The following is a 17,456-nucleotide window of genomic DNA, read 5'->3' as shown; positions in this document are numbered from 1 at the left end:
TTAATCATTTCTAAATAAGGCATGGACTAAACAGGAAGTCACAGGGAAATTTTAAAATATTTTAATTCAATGGAAGTGAAAATACAATATATGAATATTTATGAGATGCAGCTTAAGCAATACTTACAGAGAAATTTATAGCATTAAATACTTATATTAGAAAAAGAAAAGATCTCAAATAAATTATTGAGGCATCTACCTTAAATTTGAAAATAAATATCAAATTAAACCTAAGTCAAGCGCAAAACAAGAAGTAATAAAGATAAGAGCAGGAATCAATGAAATTGAAAATAGAAAACAAAAGTAAATCAATGAAAACACCAATGGCTTCTTTTAATAATCAATCAAACTGATAAATTTCTAACCAGACTGTTCAAGAAAAGAAAAAAAAAGAACACATGCACTATTCATATCAGCGTTAAAAAGGGGACATCAATACTGATCTTACACCCATTAAAAGAATAACCAGGAAATTTTATATCCACAAATTCAGCAACTTAGATGAAATGGAAAACTTCTTGCAAGACACAAACACCAAAGATCACTCAAGCAGAAATAAATAACCTGAATGGCCCTATATCAACGAAAGAAATTGAATTTGTAGTTAGAAACCTTTCCCCAGAGGAAGCTCCAGGCCCATGTGACTTCACAGGTGAACTGTACCAAACATTTAAGGAAGAAATAATCTGAATTCTATACAAAGTATTCTAGAAAATACAAGAGGAGAGCATACTTCCCAACTCATTCTATGAGGCCAATATTACTTTGACACCAAAAATAGACAAAAGTAATATAAAAAAAGAAATTACAGATCAGTATCCCTCCTGAAAAAAATAAAAAATATTAGTATATCAAATACAGCAATGTATAAAAATAATAATACATAACGCAAGTGAAGTTTTTCCTTGGACTGTAAGGTTTGTTTAACATTTGAAAATCAATCAATACACAGCAGGTTATCAAATAACATTGTTTAGTTCAAAGTGTTTCATTATAATGCTGATGAGAAAAAAATCGATTTCCAGTCAAGGTCACTCACTGTCTGTGTGGAGTTTGCATGTCCTCCCCATGCCTGTGTGGGTTTTTTCCAGGCACTCCAGTTTCCTCTCACATCCCAGACATGTGCCCATTCAGTGACTAGGCATGTCTACATGGTCCCAACATGAGTGAGGGAGAGTGTGTGCGTGAGTGTGCCCTGCAATGGGATGACATCCTGTCTAGGATGGGTTCCTACCTTATGCTCTAAGCTTCCGGGATAGGCTCCAGATGCCTACCACCCTGAACCAGAATAGCGGCTGGAAAATGAAGGAATGAATACAAATGTTTGTCAAATAAAAAGTCATAAAGTATATGCCAGTCATAAAAATGCATATCAATAAGCAGTGCCCAGTGATACCACTATATTTGTTATTGTTTGTTTCATAACTGTATGGTGGCAAGAAGCACTCCATATACTTTTCTCTTAGCAAAATCTCTTCCTTGATTTAACCCACCAGTACTACACCACCTTCACTCGCTGATTCACCAGAAACTGGGAAAACAATTATCTTACTTATTTTTATGAATGTTTCTTAAATGTATGTATGTATAGCTTGTATTTATTTCAGTGGTTAATATAAAACATGTTTTTGGTCTTTATTTAGAAGTTTGATGATGTTTTTGTGACCAGAAATAGGCCTCAGGAACTTAACTCTCATTTATATCAATGAGAGTTAAGTTGAAAAGTCCTGTGGTAAAACTGAGTTTTTTTTGAGATGGAGTTGCGCTCTTGTTGCCCAGGCTGGAGTGCAATGGCGTGATCTCGGCTCACTGCAACCTCCTGGGTTCAAGCGATTCTCCTGCCTCAGCCTCCTGGTAGCTGGGTCTACAGGCATGTGCCACCACACTCGGCTAATTTTTTGTATTTTTGTATTTAGTTTCACCATGTTGGCCAGGATGGTCTCAATCTCCTGACCTCGTGATCCGCCTGCCTCAGCCTCTCAAAGTGCTGGGATTACAGGCATGAGCTACCGTGCCTGGCCTGATTTTTTTATACATCATTTCACCTAAAGTTGTAGTTTCCATGAACCTATTCATGATATTAAGTGAGCACTTACTATAATCTAATATATTGTATACTAAAAATGAAAAACCATGTGTTCATCTTGATAGGTGCAGCAAATCATTTGACAAAATTCAACATACACTCAAGATAATAACTCTCAGAAACCTAGAAGTAGAAAGGAATGTCCTCACTCTAAGAAAGAACACCTATGAAATACCTTAAGTTAATATCATCCTTAAAAATTCACAAACAGAAAATTCATAAATTGGAGCTCAGTAAAGTAAAACTTTTGCTCTCCCAAAGACAGTCAAAATATAAAAATAAGAGGCAGACTGGGAAAAAATACTTGTAAAATACATATCTGATATGTACATCTGATAAAGAATTTATATCTAGAATATATGTGTAACTCCCATATTCAATAAGAAAGCATACATTCAAATTTTAAAAACAGTCAAAGATTTGAAAAGATGGTTTACCAAAGAAGATATACAGATGGCAAATAAGTGCTTAAAAAGATGCTCAGCATCACTGGTAATTAGGGAAATGCAAATTAAAACCATGATGTGATGCCACTATACACCATTTAGAATGACTAAAACAACAAATAAGCAAACAAAACAAAACAAAATTGAAAAGTCCAAGCATTGTCAAAGAGCAGAGCAACTAGAATAATCATGCATTGCTGGTGGGAATGCAAGGTGGTAAACCACTTTGGAAAACAATTTGGTAATTCATCATAAAGTTAAATATAATTATCATATGACCTAGGGATCCCACTTCTAGGTATTTACCAAAGAGAAATGAAAATATATGGGCCCTTTAGAATCTGTACATGAATATTTGCAGTGGGTTTCCCTGTAATTGCCCAAAACTGGAAACAATCCAAATGCCTTTCAAATGAACTGTTATGTGAATCTCAGTGCATTATGCTGAGTGACACTCTTGTCACCTATACACAACAGTAAGCACAATCCAACTCCTACCAAGACTAACATAAAACCTCATGCAAAATGCCTATTCACCTCAGTTTCTATCACCCAATAGGTTGTATCCAACTTTCAATAAAAAATAACAAGTCATGCTAAAAGCCAAAACAATTTAAAAACTGTCTGAAGAGACAAAGCAAGCAACAGAACCAGACTCATATATGGCAGGATGTTGAAATGATCAAATAGGGAATTTAAAAATAACTATGACTACAATGCTAAGAGCACTAATGGAAAAAGTAGACAACATGCAAGAGCAGATGGGTAATGTAAGCAGAGAGATGGCAACTCCAAGAAAGAATCAAAAGGAAAAAACGTAAATCAAAAACACTGGAACAGAAATGAACAATGCCTTTGACGAGTCCATTGATAGAGTGGACATGCAAGAGGAAAGAGTAAGTGACCTGGAAGGTATGCCAATAGAATCTTCTCAAATTGAAATACAAAGAGAAGAAAGAATTTTAAAAATGAACGGTTATTTAAGAATTATGGAACATTTTGTAAAGGTGTAAAATATATATAACTGAAACACCAGAAGGGAAATAAAGAGAAAAAGGAGCAGAAGAAACCATTGAACTAATAATGGCCAAGAACATTCCAAATACAATGACAGACACCAAATCACAGATCCAGGAAGTTTAATGAAACTAAGCAGAATAAATACCAAAGAAATCTACACCTGGGCATATCATATTCAAACTAAAAAAAAAAAAAACCCAAAGACAAAAAAGGAATCTTGAAAGAAGCCAGGAGAAAAAACAACAACAACAACAACAAAACACCATACCAATAAAGGAAAAAGGATAAAATTACACTAGATGTCTCTCAGAAATCACGCAAGCACAAAGATATTAGACTGAGATATTTAAAGTGGTAAAAGAAAAAAATCACTGATTGAGAATTATACATTCAGCAAAAATTATCCTTAAAAAAATGAAGGAGAAACAAAGACTTTCTTAGAAAGCAAAAAGTGAAGAAATGTATCATCAGCAAACCAGCCCTCTAAGGAAATATCAAAAGAAGTTTTTCAGGCAGAAGGAAAAAGATATAGGTCAGAAACTCAGATCTGCATAAAGAAAAAAAAAGCATCCAAGGAGAAATACATGAAGGTAAAATAAAATCTTTCATTTTTACTATTCTTAATTGATCAATATTTATTCAAAGTAATAATAGTAACTGTATTTTGAGATTATAGCATACAAATGAGTAAAATGAATGGCAGCATGTTATAAAGGATAGGAGGGAGGAACTAGAAGTACTCTGTTGAAAGGTACCTGTCCTTTCCATGAAACAGTAGAGTGATATTTGAAAGTAGATCTAGATTAGTTGTGAATGCACATTGCAAAACTGGCATTCACTAAGAAACTTCTTAAAAGGTATAACTGATACGCTAACAGAGGAGAGAAAATTGAATCATATAAAATCCTCAACTAAAACCAGAGAAGACAAAAAAGAGAGGAAGAAAAACAGAAACAAAAAACAAATGGAATGAACAGAGAAATTATAGCCATGATAGATATTAATCCAACTATATCAAGAATCATTTTAGATGTGAATGATCTAAATACATCAAGTAAAAGACAGAAAGTGGCAGAGTTAATCTGGCTCATGCCTGTAATCCCAGCACTTTGGGAGGCTGAGGCGGGTGGATCACCTGAGGTCAGGAGTTTGAGACCAGACTGACCAACATGGAGAAACCCTGTCTCTACTAAAAATACAAAATTAGCTGGGCGTGGCGGCACATGCCTGTAATCCCAGCTACTCAGGAGGCTGAGGAAGTACAAATGGCAGAAAGGGATGTCATAGAAGTAAAGAAACGAGAGAATTTTTTATTGCAGCATCAAAAAGTACAAAGAAGTTAGATGAGTACTGAAAACAGAGCGACATGTCAGCAATTTTGAAGTTAGGATCTTTGTCTTCCTCACTTTGGTCTCACCAATACTGGAGCCCAGTTGCAGTGGGTTGAGCCATGATGGTAGGTGGGGAAGTAGAATCAGAAAATGTATGTGATTTTTTTAAGGGATGTAAAGAGGAGGGGAGATATAAGGTCTCCATTTGTGAGGAAAGTAGACCTACGGGAAAGTTTTTATGTTTTGCTTTATTTTGTTAGTATTGAGAAAATGTGGCCATACAAATCAAAAAGAAGAAGTAAATCAAAAAGGAAGAGACTGAAGTTTAAGAAAAAAGACAGCTATTTGATGGAGGAAGATGAAAATCAGAGATAGAAATGCTGGTCTTAGAAATGATATCGTAAGAACATATTCCTCCAAGATGAGAGGGAATGAAGTTTGGGTGAAGACAAAATGGAAGATGGAGGGATGACAGTTCAAGAAGCCTGATACCTTTGAGTTTCTGCATGCAATAGGCTGTTAGGTTGAAAATCGGAGTGACAGAGAGGACTTGGATAATCTGGCAAGGATTTGAACAGTCACTGGAGGGAAGAGGGAAGAAGCTGGCGACAGGTCACGAAAGCTGAGTTCCACTGATGACAGGTCCAATAAGAATCAGTTTTAAGTTTAAATTATTTTCTATATTGGCTCCCACCCAAGAAGAGAGAAGGGGGTTTTCTGGGAAATTGGCCTCTTCTAGATTTGAGAAAAGTGGCGAACATTAGTAGAACCTTTTTTGTATCAGAATTCCATTTGAGGGCAGGAAGTGTGCTGGACACAAGTAGTGTGAGTTCTGTCTCAAGAAACTCAGCCCAGCACTTTGGGAGGCCAAAGTGGGTGGATCATCTGAGGTCAGGAGTTCCAGACCAGCCTGGCCAACATGGGGAAACCCTGTCTCTACTAAAAATACAAAAAAATTAGCCAGGCATTGTGGCGGGCACCCGTTATCCCAGATACTCAGGAGGCTGAGGCAGGAGAATCGCTTAAACCCGGGAAGTGGAGGTTGCAGTGAGCCAAGATTGCACCATTGTACTCCAGCCTGGGCAACAAAAGTAAAACTCTGTTGAAAGAAAGAAAGAGAGAAAGAGAGATAGAGAGAGTGAGAGAGAGAGAGAGAGAGAGAGAGAGGAAGGAAGGAAGGAGGAAAGGAAGGAAGGAAGGAAGGAAATTAAGGAAGGAAGGAAGAAAATAAAGGAAGGAAGGAAAGAAAGTAAGGAAGGAAGGAAGGAAGGAAAGTAAGGAAGGAAGGAAGGAAGGAAGGAAATTAAGGAAGGAAGGAAGGAAATTAAGGAAGGAAGGAAGGAAGGAAATTAAGGAAGGAAGGAAGGAAGGAAGGAAGGAAGGAAGGAAATTAAGGAAGGAAGGAAGGAAATTAAGGAAGGAAGGAAGGAAGGAAATTAAGGAAGGAAGGAAGGAAGGAAGGAAATTAAGGAAGGAAGGAAATTAAGGAAGGAAGGAATAAAGGAAGAAGGAAGGAAGGAAGGAAGGAAGGAAGGAAGGAAGGAGACTCACAGCCTAATAGATATCCAGAGATTCCATCATATATCATCTCTATATACATTCTATTTCAAGGTGAGTCATGAAATTCTAAATAATAAAGTACATTTACATTTCTAAAAGTATATACTTATTTATATACTTTCCTTTCTATGTGCTTGATGGTCCTTTATGAAAAGCCAAATCAAATTGAAAGGTGTGTCAATTATGAAAAAGTTAAGTGACTACGTTTTTAGGGAAACACCCATGGCCACTACCTAAAATATTAATTTACTGGGAGGAGCTCAAGGCTATTTAAACGTGTGGGTGTGGAAAAGAGAAAAGAACCTTCAGACATGCAGGGAAGTATTGGGCCAAAGAGAAAGGGAAGTTTCAAGTGGCAATTGGTGACGATTAAATCCCTGTAATATCTTGGTCTCAGTGTGTAGTAAATTGTAGGTTTTTGATAAGTGAGGCAATCTTGAGTCAATTTTTTCTCTATCTAACTGTGACTACATGAGATATTTAGCAATCCCAAAAGCAAATCTGAGAGTGTTAAGAATGCCATAAGACAGTCTCCTCACAACTACTGAACCTCCAGTTCACACCACCTGACTCTGCTGCTCCTCTAGGCTGGAGTGGCCTGACCCCCTCTCTCTCTCGCTGTCTATGTCAGTCTATCCCACAGGACTTAGCCAAGGCCCATCTGCTGCATGAAGCCTCTGTAAGCACTCCAGCTAAGAGATGGCACATTCTTTTAAACGTCTGTCTCTACCGCTCCTTTGGCATAAAGGAAAGAACACAGGCTCCAGGGTTATGTGAATTCATCACTCCGTTCTTACCTGCCATGTAACCTTGGACAGGTCAAAGCCTCTCAAAACCTCACCCTCTTCTCATCTTGCTTTGGTGCGTCTATACTATGTGTGTGTCTTGCCTCCCATCAGGACTAGCTACGCAATTTGCAATGCCCAATGCAAAATGAAAATGTGGGATCCCTTGTTCAGATAGCAGGGAAAAAAAGCTTTTTCCTTTCATCCATAGGTTATCTCTGTCTCTCAACTTGTGACAGTGTTTTTGATTTGCTGTTTATTGTCACACACTCCCTTGGGCATAGGGATTTTTGTAACTTAAGTGGCCACTGCAACTCAGCATCTGGGCATATGTGTCTGACCTTAACGCTTCCTGTACCTATAGCCATGTACTACCAGTAGAGAGAAGTAGAAGAGTGGTGATCGAGAGCCCATCCAGAGAGGTGGGCATGCAGGACCACATGTGAACCAAGGCTCCAAGCAGGAAGAATGCAAAGGATGAAAGAAATGCTCCGTTGTCCTATTCGCTCCACTGGAAAACACAAATTCAAAAATAAAAGCATTAGGATTTTCAAGGTGGCAACTGCAAAGCACTAAACCCAAGTGTGGGGCTCTCTTCCAAGTGTGGGCCCTCTGCAACTGCACTAGTCACACATCTACAAAGCCAGTCCTACCTCTCATATAGATTTCAGGATCTTATAGTGTGAACATAGTTTGTTTTACATCTTTAAATCTTTTGTAGCACTTGTGCTTAATTGGGGCATGGCATTAGCTGCAGCACGCCTATTGCTATTAATGGTCTATTTTTCAATATGAGAAGATGAGTAGGGGATATTAGGCCCAGTGACCCATTTCTGAGCAAGCAAATGATAGAACTTTCCTGGCCTGGATGAGAGGTTTTTATTGAAATCCAGTAGGACCTCTGAAGGAAAAGCACACTCTAGAATGAATCCTGATGGATGCATTTTATTAAGCATTTCCAGGAATTACAGACTAAGAATGTAGGTAGTGAGAGAGCATAATTGAATAAACATGGCAACTCAAAATTCCCTGAGGCACCCCTGAGGATCCCATGTCACCATCTGAAGATGTGTTCTTTCAGAAGTGAAAAGATTACATATGTGTGTATTATGTTCTATGTAAGACGTAGAAAAGGAAACCAGTTCTGACCGGTCAACCTACAGAAAACGCGATGATTCACAAAACTGTGCTTCATTGTTCACTGGCCTTAGGGCAAGGCCTTTACTTTGGCCTCTTCCACCAGGGAAGCCATGGTGTGGCGGCCCGGGGTCCTCGCAAGGCCCTGGCTCTAGGCACTGCTCTGCCAGAGCTAGCACTTTGGTTCCAACCATTTGGGATCTTATTCTCATCTTTTAATGAGCAGTTTAGTCATCTCCCAGCCTGACTGCTGTTATTTAATGAACACACCACCAGTATGAGTGCTTTTACACCATTATTTCTAAACCGCTTCCATATGAACACTGAACAAGGTATAGTGTTGTTATTTCTGGATTAGCCAGGAGGTAATTATAAAGCAATGTGTTGCGATCACTTTGTGATTTCTATTCCTCATATGGGCATACTTTCTTTAAATCTTTTTCAGAACAGAAGTGTTTAACCAGGCTTGATTGTCCTTCACGATGATAAAAATGAAGTTATTGGTCAATATGGTCTTTACCTCTACTTTCATATATTTTATACACATGATGCAATTACTCAGGAGATCTTCTTTTAGCAAGATTTTTCCAAACCCCATTTATATCACTCTATCACTCAAGGTAACAACTAATCTTAGGCATAATATATCACTGCCTGCCTCTGAGGGGATCCAGAAGGTTTGGCAAATGCAATTGAACAGACATACAAGCAGCCCCAGAAAGCCAGAGTTATATGTATTTTGGAAGGCAATGGTCCCAGAGGAAACAACAAAAATATCTGTGCAGTAATGCAAAGTGCTCCCTCCACTCTGCTGTAATTCGAAAAGAATTTCTCCCCTATACAAAAATAATTATGTATTAAGTTTGGATTTTCTGGAACTTGAAGCTTCTCTAGCAATAACTATTAAAATGTTATTTTACATGTTTCTATCGCTATTTTTCAGATGTGTCATTCCTAGCCATAAGTACATATGGAGCCTTTACTAAGGGTGTGTCACTGCTGCAAGCACCAAGGCTGTAGTCACCGGAACCATCATAAGAGTCTTAGCTACGGGCTGGGAAATCAAGACCAGGGAGGGGCAGAAATTTCTCCACAGTGAAGTGTATTCAGACCTCATAATGAACCACTTGACTTGGGACCATCAAAAGGAGCATCAGACTGGTGTGCAGTTTGCTCAGAAAGACAAGAGTAAAGGAAAGGAGACTGAAATAGAGTCTCTGCATGAAGGCACTTCCACACTCAAATACATTATCATTTGCAGGCAAATGGACTAAGGCCAGTTGAGTCCTAACTATCAGAAAATGGAGCAAGAATGAAAAGGAAGCCAAGGTTACTAAAGGCTTCATAGGTATTAATGACCACTAGGTCAGCCCATTAACAGGTCTGTACAGAGACAGAATCTTGAATAAGAATCTTTAATGATTAAAATGTGCCGTACAGGCAAACATTCCCTTCCACTCAGAGAACAAGAAGGAATGTGAAAAGTCTGATTTCTGTGGGAAAGCACTTTGGTTCCAACCGTTTGGGATCTGATTGACATCTTTTAATGAGCAGTTTAGTCCTTTGCAAGCCTCCCTCCAGTTGCACACAGGAGCATATTGCACATGGGATGTATCCCATCTGCTCCACACGGAGGGAGTTTCCACTGAGCACAACACAACAGGGTGTGGAGTGGAATGAAGCCTTGGGTGTGTGTGCATTGTGAGATAAAATGATGATAGGGGCTTGTTTCTTGGCATGGCCCAGCGTCAATCTCTGTAGGCAGGGCAGGCTCTATTTACTCATGGGCTGGTTTGTTCCACACTAACCCCAAGCCACAGAGGTCACACCATCAACTGGGACTCCCTCAATGTGTCACCACAGCCAGTGTAGGGCAGCCCATCTCAGGATGGCACCAAAATCAGAAATGACTAAATATAACACACTTTTTATCCTGTAGCTTAACATCTCCTTTACGCAAGTCAAATTTTTATAAGAAGCCTACTGAGCAGCATGTATTTGTGTGCATATTTTAGATTCTATGGAGGTGACCACAACCATTGGTATGTTCTGTCTTCCTGGAAAGACATTCTTCTTCATGGGAAGAATGAAACACAAAACACAGTTCTCAGGGCAAAAGTCTTGCTCATGCTTCATTAGGACTTTCGGCCTTGGATGAGACCAGGATTGAGGTGAGGGTTGACCCCCACCTCGACTCCCACACTCCCTCTCCCCCAACCTCCCACACCACACGAAGTACAGAAAAAGAGGTTCTTCTGGTTGTAGAGACATTGAAGTAACAATATTGTATAAAGGAGGAATTTCTTCTCTTTTACCCACAGGAAACCTAAGGTCTAAAGGAAAAAAGTAAGTGACTCACTGAAAGATGGGAAAATAGAATCTAGGTCTCCTGGCTCCTAGCTTCATCCAGTAGCTCCCCAAATGGATTTTCAAATCCAGGGTGCATCCTCAGAGTCAGCACAATTATTTCAGTTAGGCAGGGGTCCCCAGAGTTGTTATTAGATGTTAGGACAAATAAATAAAAGAAAAAGGGAAAGCAATCAGGTTCTGTAGACAACTAAGATGAGAAGAATCTGGATGAAACATAGATTTTTTCCCCTATAAATTTCTTAGCCCATTTGGTGTGTGAACGTGAATTGTCATTCTCTGAGGGGGGCATTATTGGACCCTGAACTCTACCTATGTATCTACGTATGTGTATGTATCTATATGTATGTGTATATATGTATGCATGTATGTATGGATGTATCTGTCTATCTGTCTATCTATCTATCTATCGATCTATCTATCTATCTATCCATCTGTCTGTCTATCTGTCATGGAACATCTTCCAGGCCAGCATTTCACAGGTCCACTGCAGAACTTCAGACCCTTGTCCTTGGTATGACATGCAAAATGTGTTCTGGGCACTGCACCTGTGTACCAAGATGACTACCAGTGGCTGAGTTTAAACGTAGAGACCATGCTGCCTACTCATTGACTTTTCAGTGACATGAAGTTTCCTAAAGCAAATGAAGGCCTCTTCACACATGTCTGCCCCTTACCCCGGGCTTATTACCTTATGTGGATAAAGAAATCAGTGGACACATTTAAAAATATCAGTAATATCTCACTGCAGCTGTTCTAATCCATTCCTACCAACATTTTTGAAGAGATGTTCATAGCAAATCAAGCTTTATAACCATGTGATCCCATCTTATGGTTTCAATCCATGTACAGGAGGAAAATTGTGGGCACGAAGTTTCCAAAGGGAAAATTTAAAGATTGGTAGTTAATGAAATACAGTTTTCCTCTTTGGTAAATTTAATTTACTAGCTTCACTGTATAGGAAGAAGCAGGAAAAAATTAAAACCAACTCACCTCCAAAACTGTTTTGAGCTTTTACTTGTCTGCCCAATTGACAGTTTCTACTCTCTGCTTTTGATGAAAATATTTTTTATTATTTTAACATAACTTCTGAAAACTAAATTATCTAGAAGCAAATAAAAAGATATTTCTTTTATAGTTCCCAGAAGAAAAAAACAAACACTAGGAAAGTTCTATCTAGCAGGTGGGGGAGATGTGATGGAGACAGTGATATTTGAGCTGAGCCTTGAACAATGAACAGGAGTCTACCAAGAGAGAGGCTGGGGGTGGCCCTCCACGATAAAACAACAGCACGTACAAAAGCATGGAGGCACACACATCTTGACTTTTCCGGGAATGGTGGAAGTGCTGGTGAAGCTAGAATATAGGCACATAGCATAAAGTGGCAGACGGGAAGCCTTTGGAAATCTTATTACAAAGGACACTGGATGCCATTCCAGTGACTTTGAACTTTCTGTAGGCTGCCAGTGAAATTTCCAAGCATGATAGAGTCATGTCTATCTATGCACTTCAGAAAGACAACCTCAGGGTTAATGAAGAAAATGCATTGGAATATAAGAAACTGATGACCAGAGTGATCAACTGCATGACTGTTGTGAAAGTCCAGGTGAGGGGAGCTGTGGGCACAGTCAGAGTTGAGAGGCATTTCAGAGATAAAATGACAGTAACTAACTGGAGGTGAGGCTGAGAAAAAGGGCTGTACCAGATACATGGTGCTATCATTAAGTGAGCTCAACATTGCAGAAAAGGGATAGGTTTGGTGGGAGTTGCTCACAGAACACATTTAGCCTAAGCAAAACCATTGCCATGGGCTCAGATAAAAGTTAAGAAGAGGAAACCATTCCTACATTCCTATAGGAGATGCTCTCTGGAAGGCCTAGTATACCCACAGCTTTTCGGCTGTGATTTTGTTTGATTTTAGGGACTATTCTTTTTCTGAATCTGAGCAATGTTAACGTGTAAAATACTCACACCCACAGCTTGAATTGGGTGAGAAGTTATCATAAATCATATTGAGTTTGTTGTGATACCTTCAGCTTCAACAAGTGATGAGTCAGGTTAACTCCATGTGAAAGTTCCTTGCTAAGCATGCAGATATTCTGAAAGGTTTCCTGGTACACTGGGTCATGGCACAGATAGGAGAAATTGAGGATGATAAGTCTTTGACCCCACCTGCTAACACCTAGTTTGAGTCAACCTGGTTAAGTACAAATATGAGAAGTCTTCTCACTCAAGTCCATGCTTGCCTGCTCCTCTGTCCACTGCTTTCATGAAGACAAAATGAAGTTCACAGTGAGTAGATTTTTCCTTTTGAATTTACTGCCATATAGTTGGAGACTGTCAATATTCTGAGATTTAGGAGGTCTGCTTCTTACGGCACCATCATGGAAATTTGTTTTAAAAAAATTATCTTTCAAACACATGGACACAGAGAGGGGAACAACACACACCAGGTCCTGTTGTGGGGTGGAGAGTGAAGGGAGGGAAGTTAGAGGATGGATCAATAGGGGCAGCAAACCACCATGGCACACATATACCTATGTAACAAACCTGCACGTTTTGCACATGTATCCCTTTTTTTTAGAAGAAGAAATAATGAAAAAAATCTTTTTTCTATTTATGTAATCATGGCATTTATAAGCATCTTTATAGAGAAGGATAATTGTGCTGAGATTAGACAGTTGTCTGAGCACCTTACACTGACTTACTTTTAACAAAATGACTTTCCACATCACCTGATTCCGGTCTCCATGCAGGGTAAGCAGTCCGTAAGCCCTAGAAAGTGCCTGATCATGCCTCATTCTTGAATCCCTCCTTTTACCAAAATTCTTGAGCATGTTCAGGCAAGATGAAAAGCTTATTATCAAAATAAGTGGGTGAGATGGACTTCTTGTCACATTTGTTACAGCAAAATGGGTCTCCAAGAAAGAAAGATTTGCCTTGTTCTGTAGCAGGGCTATTTATTTAAGAAAGCATCTGAAACATGAAGCTACCACAGCATCTCTTCTGTGGTTCCAGGCAGAAGTCTGAGGGTCTAGGAGGAGGTGGACCGAGAAATCCAGCCAAAGTAACTAGTAGTGCCAGGTTTCTCACAACAGGATGCAAAAGGGCTAGAATCAGATGACTGTTTTCATGTTTCAACATACTACGCACTGGAAAACGTTACGGCAGACTCTACTTTATAATGGGGCTGCAAATGTAAAATGATTATCTAGAACTAGGTCCTCTTAATAGCAGCAAAATTTAGAAGGGTCAGAGGGAGCTCCAGACACAGGTTAGATCTGATTTCTCTCCTAGTTCTGCTGTGAACAAGAGGTATAAGTTTGGCCAACTCAACCCCTGAAGCTCAGTTACCTTATCTGTAAAATGACTGCATAGGAAGAAGCAGGAAAAAATTAAAATGACTGCATTGTACAAGTTGTTCGCTAAAATTTCTTCTGCCTCTGACTTTTAGGAGACTAATTTTAACTCCTTTTAAGCTATTGGGAGAAAAATTTAATTTTTTTTTTAATTACCTTGACTCTCTAAAGCAGTTCTCAAAACTATTTTGTCCCAGGCGGAGGAAATGAGACTAGGTATGAGACTAGGTACCCAGAAGGAGGCACCCTGCGTAAAAGCTCTGTGCTCTGACAACCAGTGTCAGGGACCCTGTGACAAATAATTAAACCAAGTATCCTGGGACACTGCTAGTGGCATCGCCTCTGCTGATCACTCTTGCCAGCCAGACACTCTATCCTTGCTTTCTCATCATCGGCATCCAACCTGCCTACTAATCCATTGCTGTGGAAAGTCTTTTTTTAATAAAAAGATTATTTCTATTAGGAAGAAAACATCCCATGTTAAATAGGAAAATTAACTGAAATCATTTTCAGATGTGATTTTTAGAACTTATAGCCATTTCAAACCATAGTATTCATTTATACTATACTATTTATTGTAAAACGTATTCTTTTTTTTTCCAAAGAAAATAAGACAGTTTGCTTTATTTTAAAACAGTAACTTTCTTATATTGGGGCACTGACCAAAATTCAATACTGATACAAAGATGTTTCCTAGGAGGTCAAAATATGAGCCAGGTGAATTTTCTGATTTTCACTAAAGAGAGAATTTTAAACCTTATAAAACAATTAGAAACAAGTGAGTGAGAGGTGAACATCAACAACCTGTGTAACATAAGCCACAGTACAAATTTAAGCTGAATAACCAAGCCCTGTCAGTTACCCCAAATCATTTTTGTTAATATTTAGGAGAATGCACATATTTTCAATAACTTAAAAGTGAATCTTTACTCCCACCTGTTAATACTCACAAGAAGTATAACTTTCTTCTTTTACTAGATTTAAATAATCCAAATATCCGAAATGGAAAACTCATGAAGACTTATAAAGCATTTAAAAAATAATCATTTATAGGCCGGGCGCGGTGGCTCAAGCCTGTAATCCCAGCACTTTGGGAGGCCGAGATGGGTGGATCACGAGGTCAGGAGATCGAGACCATCCTGGCTAACCCGGTGAAACCCCGTCTCTGCTAAAAAATACAAAAAACTAGCCGGGCGAGGTTGTGGGCGCCTGTAGTCCCAGCTACTCGGGAGGCTGAGGCAGGAGAATGGCGTGAACCCGGGAGGCGGAGCTTGCAGTGAGCTGATATCCAGCCACTGCACTCCAGCCTGGGCGACAGAGTAAGACTCCGTCTCAAAAAATAATAATAATAATAATAATCATCATCATCATTTATAGCAAGTCCTTGAAAGCCCTAGATAAGAAAGGCAGTTCTCTACTTTCTAAGAACACCTATGGTTTATATTACTTAATATATTTCAACAAAACAGCATTCTGACCAATGATAATTTATAGGAAATTCATTTGCCAAGTATATGTTTTATTATAAAGTTAATATTTTACCAATCTTAAAATTTTAAACTCTATTCTGACATTTCCAGAAGTATTATCTTAGCAAAGTCACCTTTATGATGCCACTTATTAAACTGAAGAGAAACAACATGGTACATTCCGGGTTTTACTTAAAAAGGGATTTGATTCAATAATTTGATTTATTACTACTTGAAAATTACATTTTCTTCCTCAGTACTGGATGGCAATGAGATGAAAGCAGCTTTCCTGGCTCTCAACTTCCCTTCTTCATCAATTTTTCCAGTTTTTCATAGGACCTATGCTAAAAATTCTAAAACTATATATCACATTAATATAACTACTTACAGTTAATCAGCAATTTCACGTTATCATTAAAACTTTTATGGTTAAAAAATGCAAGGTAAGAGAAGAACCAAACACATCAAACTAGAACTGAACACATTGGTAAAATAAGCAAATATTTTTATAAGCTTGGATAGAGAAAGAAAGAAGACATCATTTTGCCATGTAACAGGAGATCGTTGTTATTTGCCATTTCAGATTGTCTTTGCTGGACTTCTTGGAGTCTTTCTAGCTCCTGCCCTTGCTGACTATGTAAGTCTCACCTTTTCAAGTTTGCTACCAAAATGCATTTGCAAATAAATGTGGTACTAAATCACTCTCAATCCCTTGTAAACTTCAGAATATCAACGTCAATGATGACAACAACAATGCTGGAAGTGGGCAGCAGTCAGTGAGTGTCAACAATGAACACAACGTGGCTAATGTTGACAATAACAATGGATGGAACTCCTGGAATTCCATCTGGGATTATGGAAATGTAGGTAGCCAACAGGCAATTTTCACTTTGTTGTTTAAAAATAGGATTTCTTTTTAACAAAAAATGTGCATGCTAGCCATAAAGAAATTAAAATAAATTCTAATTACACATAAGCATACAGTTATAAGTAAAGATGCCCATTTTGCCCATCCAATTTTGTTCCCTAGAGATAACTACTGTTAAGAAGTATTGCATGATCAGTTAAAATTCAAACCAATAAACACTATGTTCAAGGGATTGCGTGTATATACAACAAATATGAACATCCTTTTGCCTTGCCTGCAGATATCCTAAATAATGTTGTACAACATTACTGCTTCCAAAACTTAGCCTATCTCACGTTGTTTTCAAAGGAGGTTTTATGATCCCCTTCTAAAGAGATTGAAATTGACATTTCACCTAAAACTCAGGAAATATAAATGACAATATTAATTGGTAAGTGAGGAAAGAGAAAGAAAGAAGAAAGAAAAGAAAAGAAAGAAAAAGAGAGAAAGAAAGAAAGAAAGAAAGAAAGAAAGAAAGAAAGAAAGAAAGAAAGAGAACAAGAAGGAGGAGGAGGAGAAGGAGGAAGAGGAGGATAAGAAGGAGGAGGGAAGGAAGGAAGGAAGGAAGGAAGGAAGGAAGGAAGGAAGGAAGGAAGGAAGGAGAGAAGGAGAGAGAAAGAAAGAAAGAAAGAAAGAAAGAAAGAAAGAAAGAAAGAAAGAAGAAAGAAAGAAAGAAAGAAAGAAAGAAAGAGAGAGAGAAAGAGAGAGAGAAAGAGAGAGAGAAAGAGAGAGAGAAAAGAGAAGGAAAGAAAAGAGAATCAAAGAAAGAGAGGAGCAAAGAAAGGAACACTTAGCACTAGTTAGGAGACTCAACTCTGCAATTATCAGCTATATATTTAACGAACTTAATACTTTTAAATAGCAAAGTCTTTATTGTTTCCATTTTATCTGGTCAATTGGAAAAATAATTTTTGTCTTACCTGTCTCCGTGAAATGTGGGGATCAAAGGAGACTAAAACATGATAGCTTCTAAAGTCTATTTCAGTAAA

The 17,456-nt window shown here is 38.4% G+C and overlaps 1 protein-coding gene across 1 annotated transcript in view; it reads left to right on the top strand.

The window, feature by feature from the left end:
* The first annotated feature begins 12,908 nt into the window (after positions 1–12,908).
* The window catches only part of GKN1 (gastrokine 1), a 7,468-nt gene continuing 2,920 nt past the window's right edge, over positions 12,909–17,456 (top strand). Inside the window, exons 1-3 of the mRNA XM_017853794.1 lie at positions 12,909–13,024; positions 16,144–16,197; positions 16,286–16,423. Of these exons, the coding sequence (XP_017709283.1) occupies positions 12,971–13,024; positions 16,144–16,197; positions 16,286–16,423 (246 nt within the window). The 5' untranslated portion in view covers positions 12,909–12,970. The remainder of the gene's footprint in view (positions 13,025–16,143; positions 16,198–16,285; positions 16,424–17,456) is intronic.

This window comes from Rhinopithecus bieti, unplaced genomic scaffold (assembly GCF_001698545.2).
Source record: "Rhinopithecus bieti isolate Rb0 unplaced genomic scaffold, ASM169854v2 scaffold_36315, whole genome shotgun sequence".
Taxonomy (NCBI): domain Eukaryota; kingdom Metazoa; phylum Chordata; class Mammalia; order Primates; family Cercopithecidae; genus Rhinopithecus; species Rhinopithecus bieti.
Note: the sequence above shows the minus strand (reverse complement) of the source record. Positions and strands in the feature narration are given on the sequence as shown.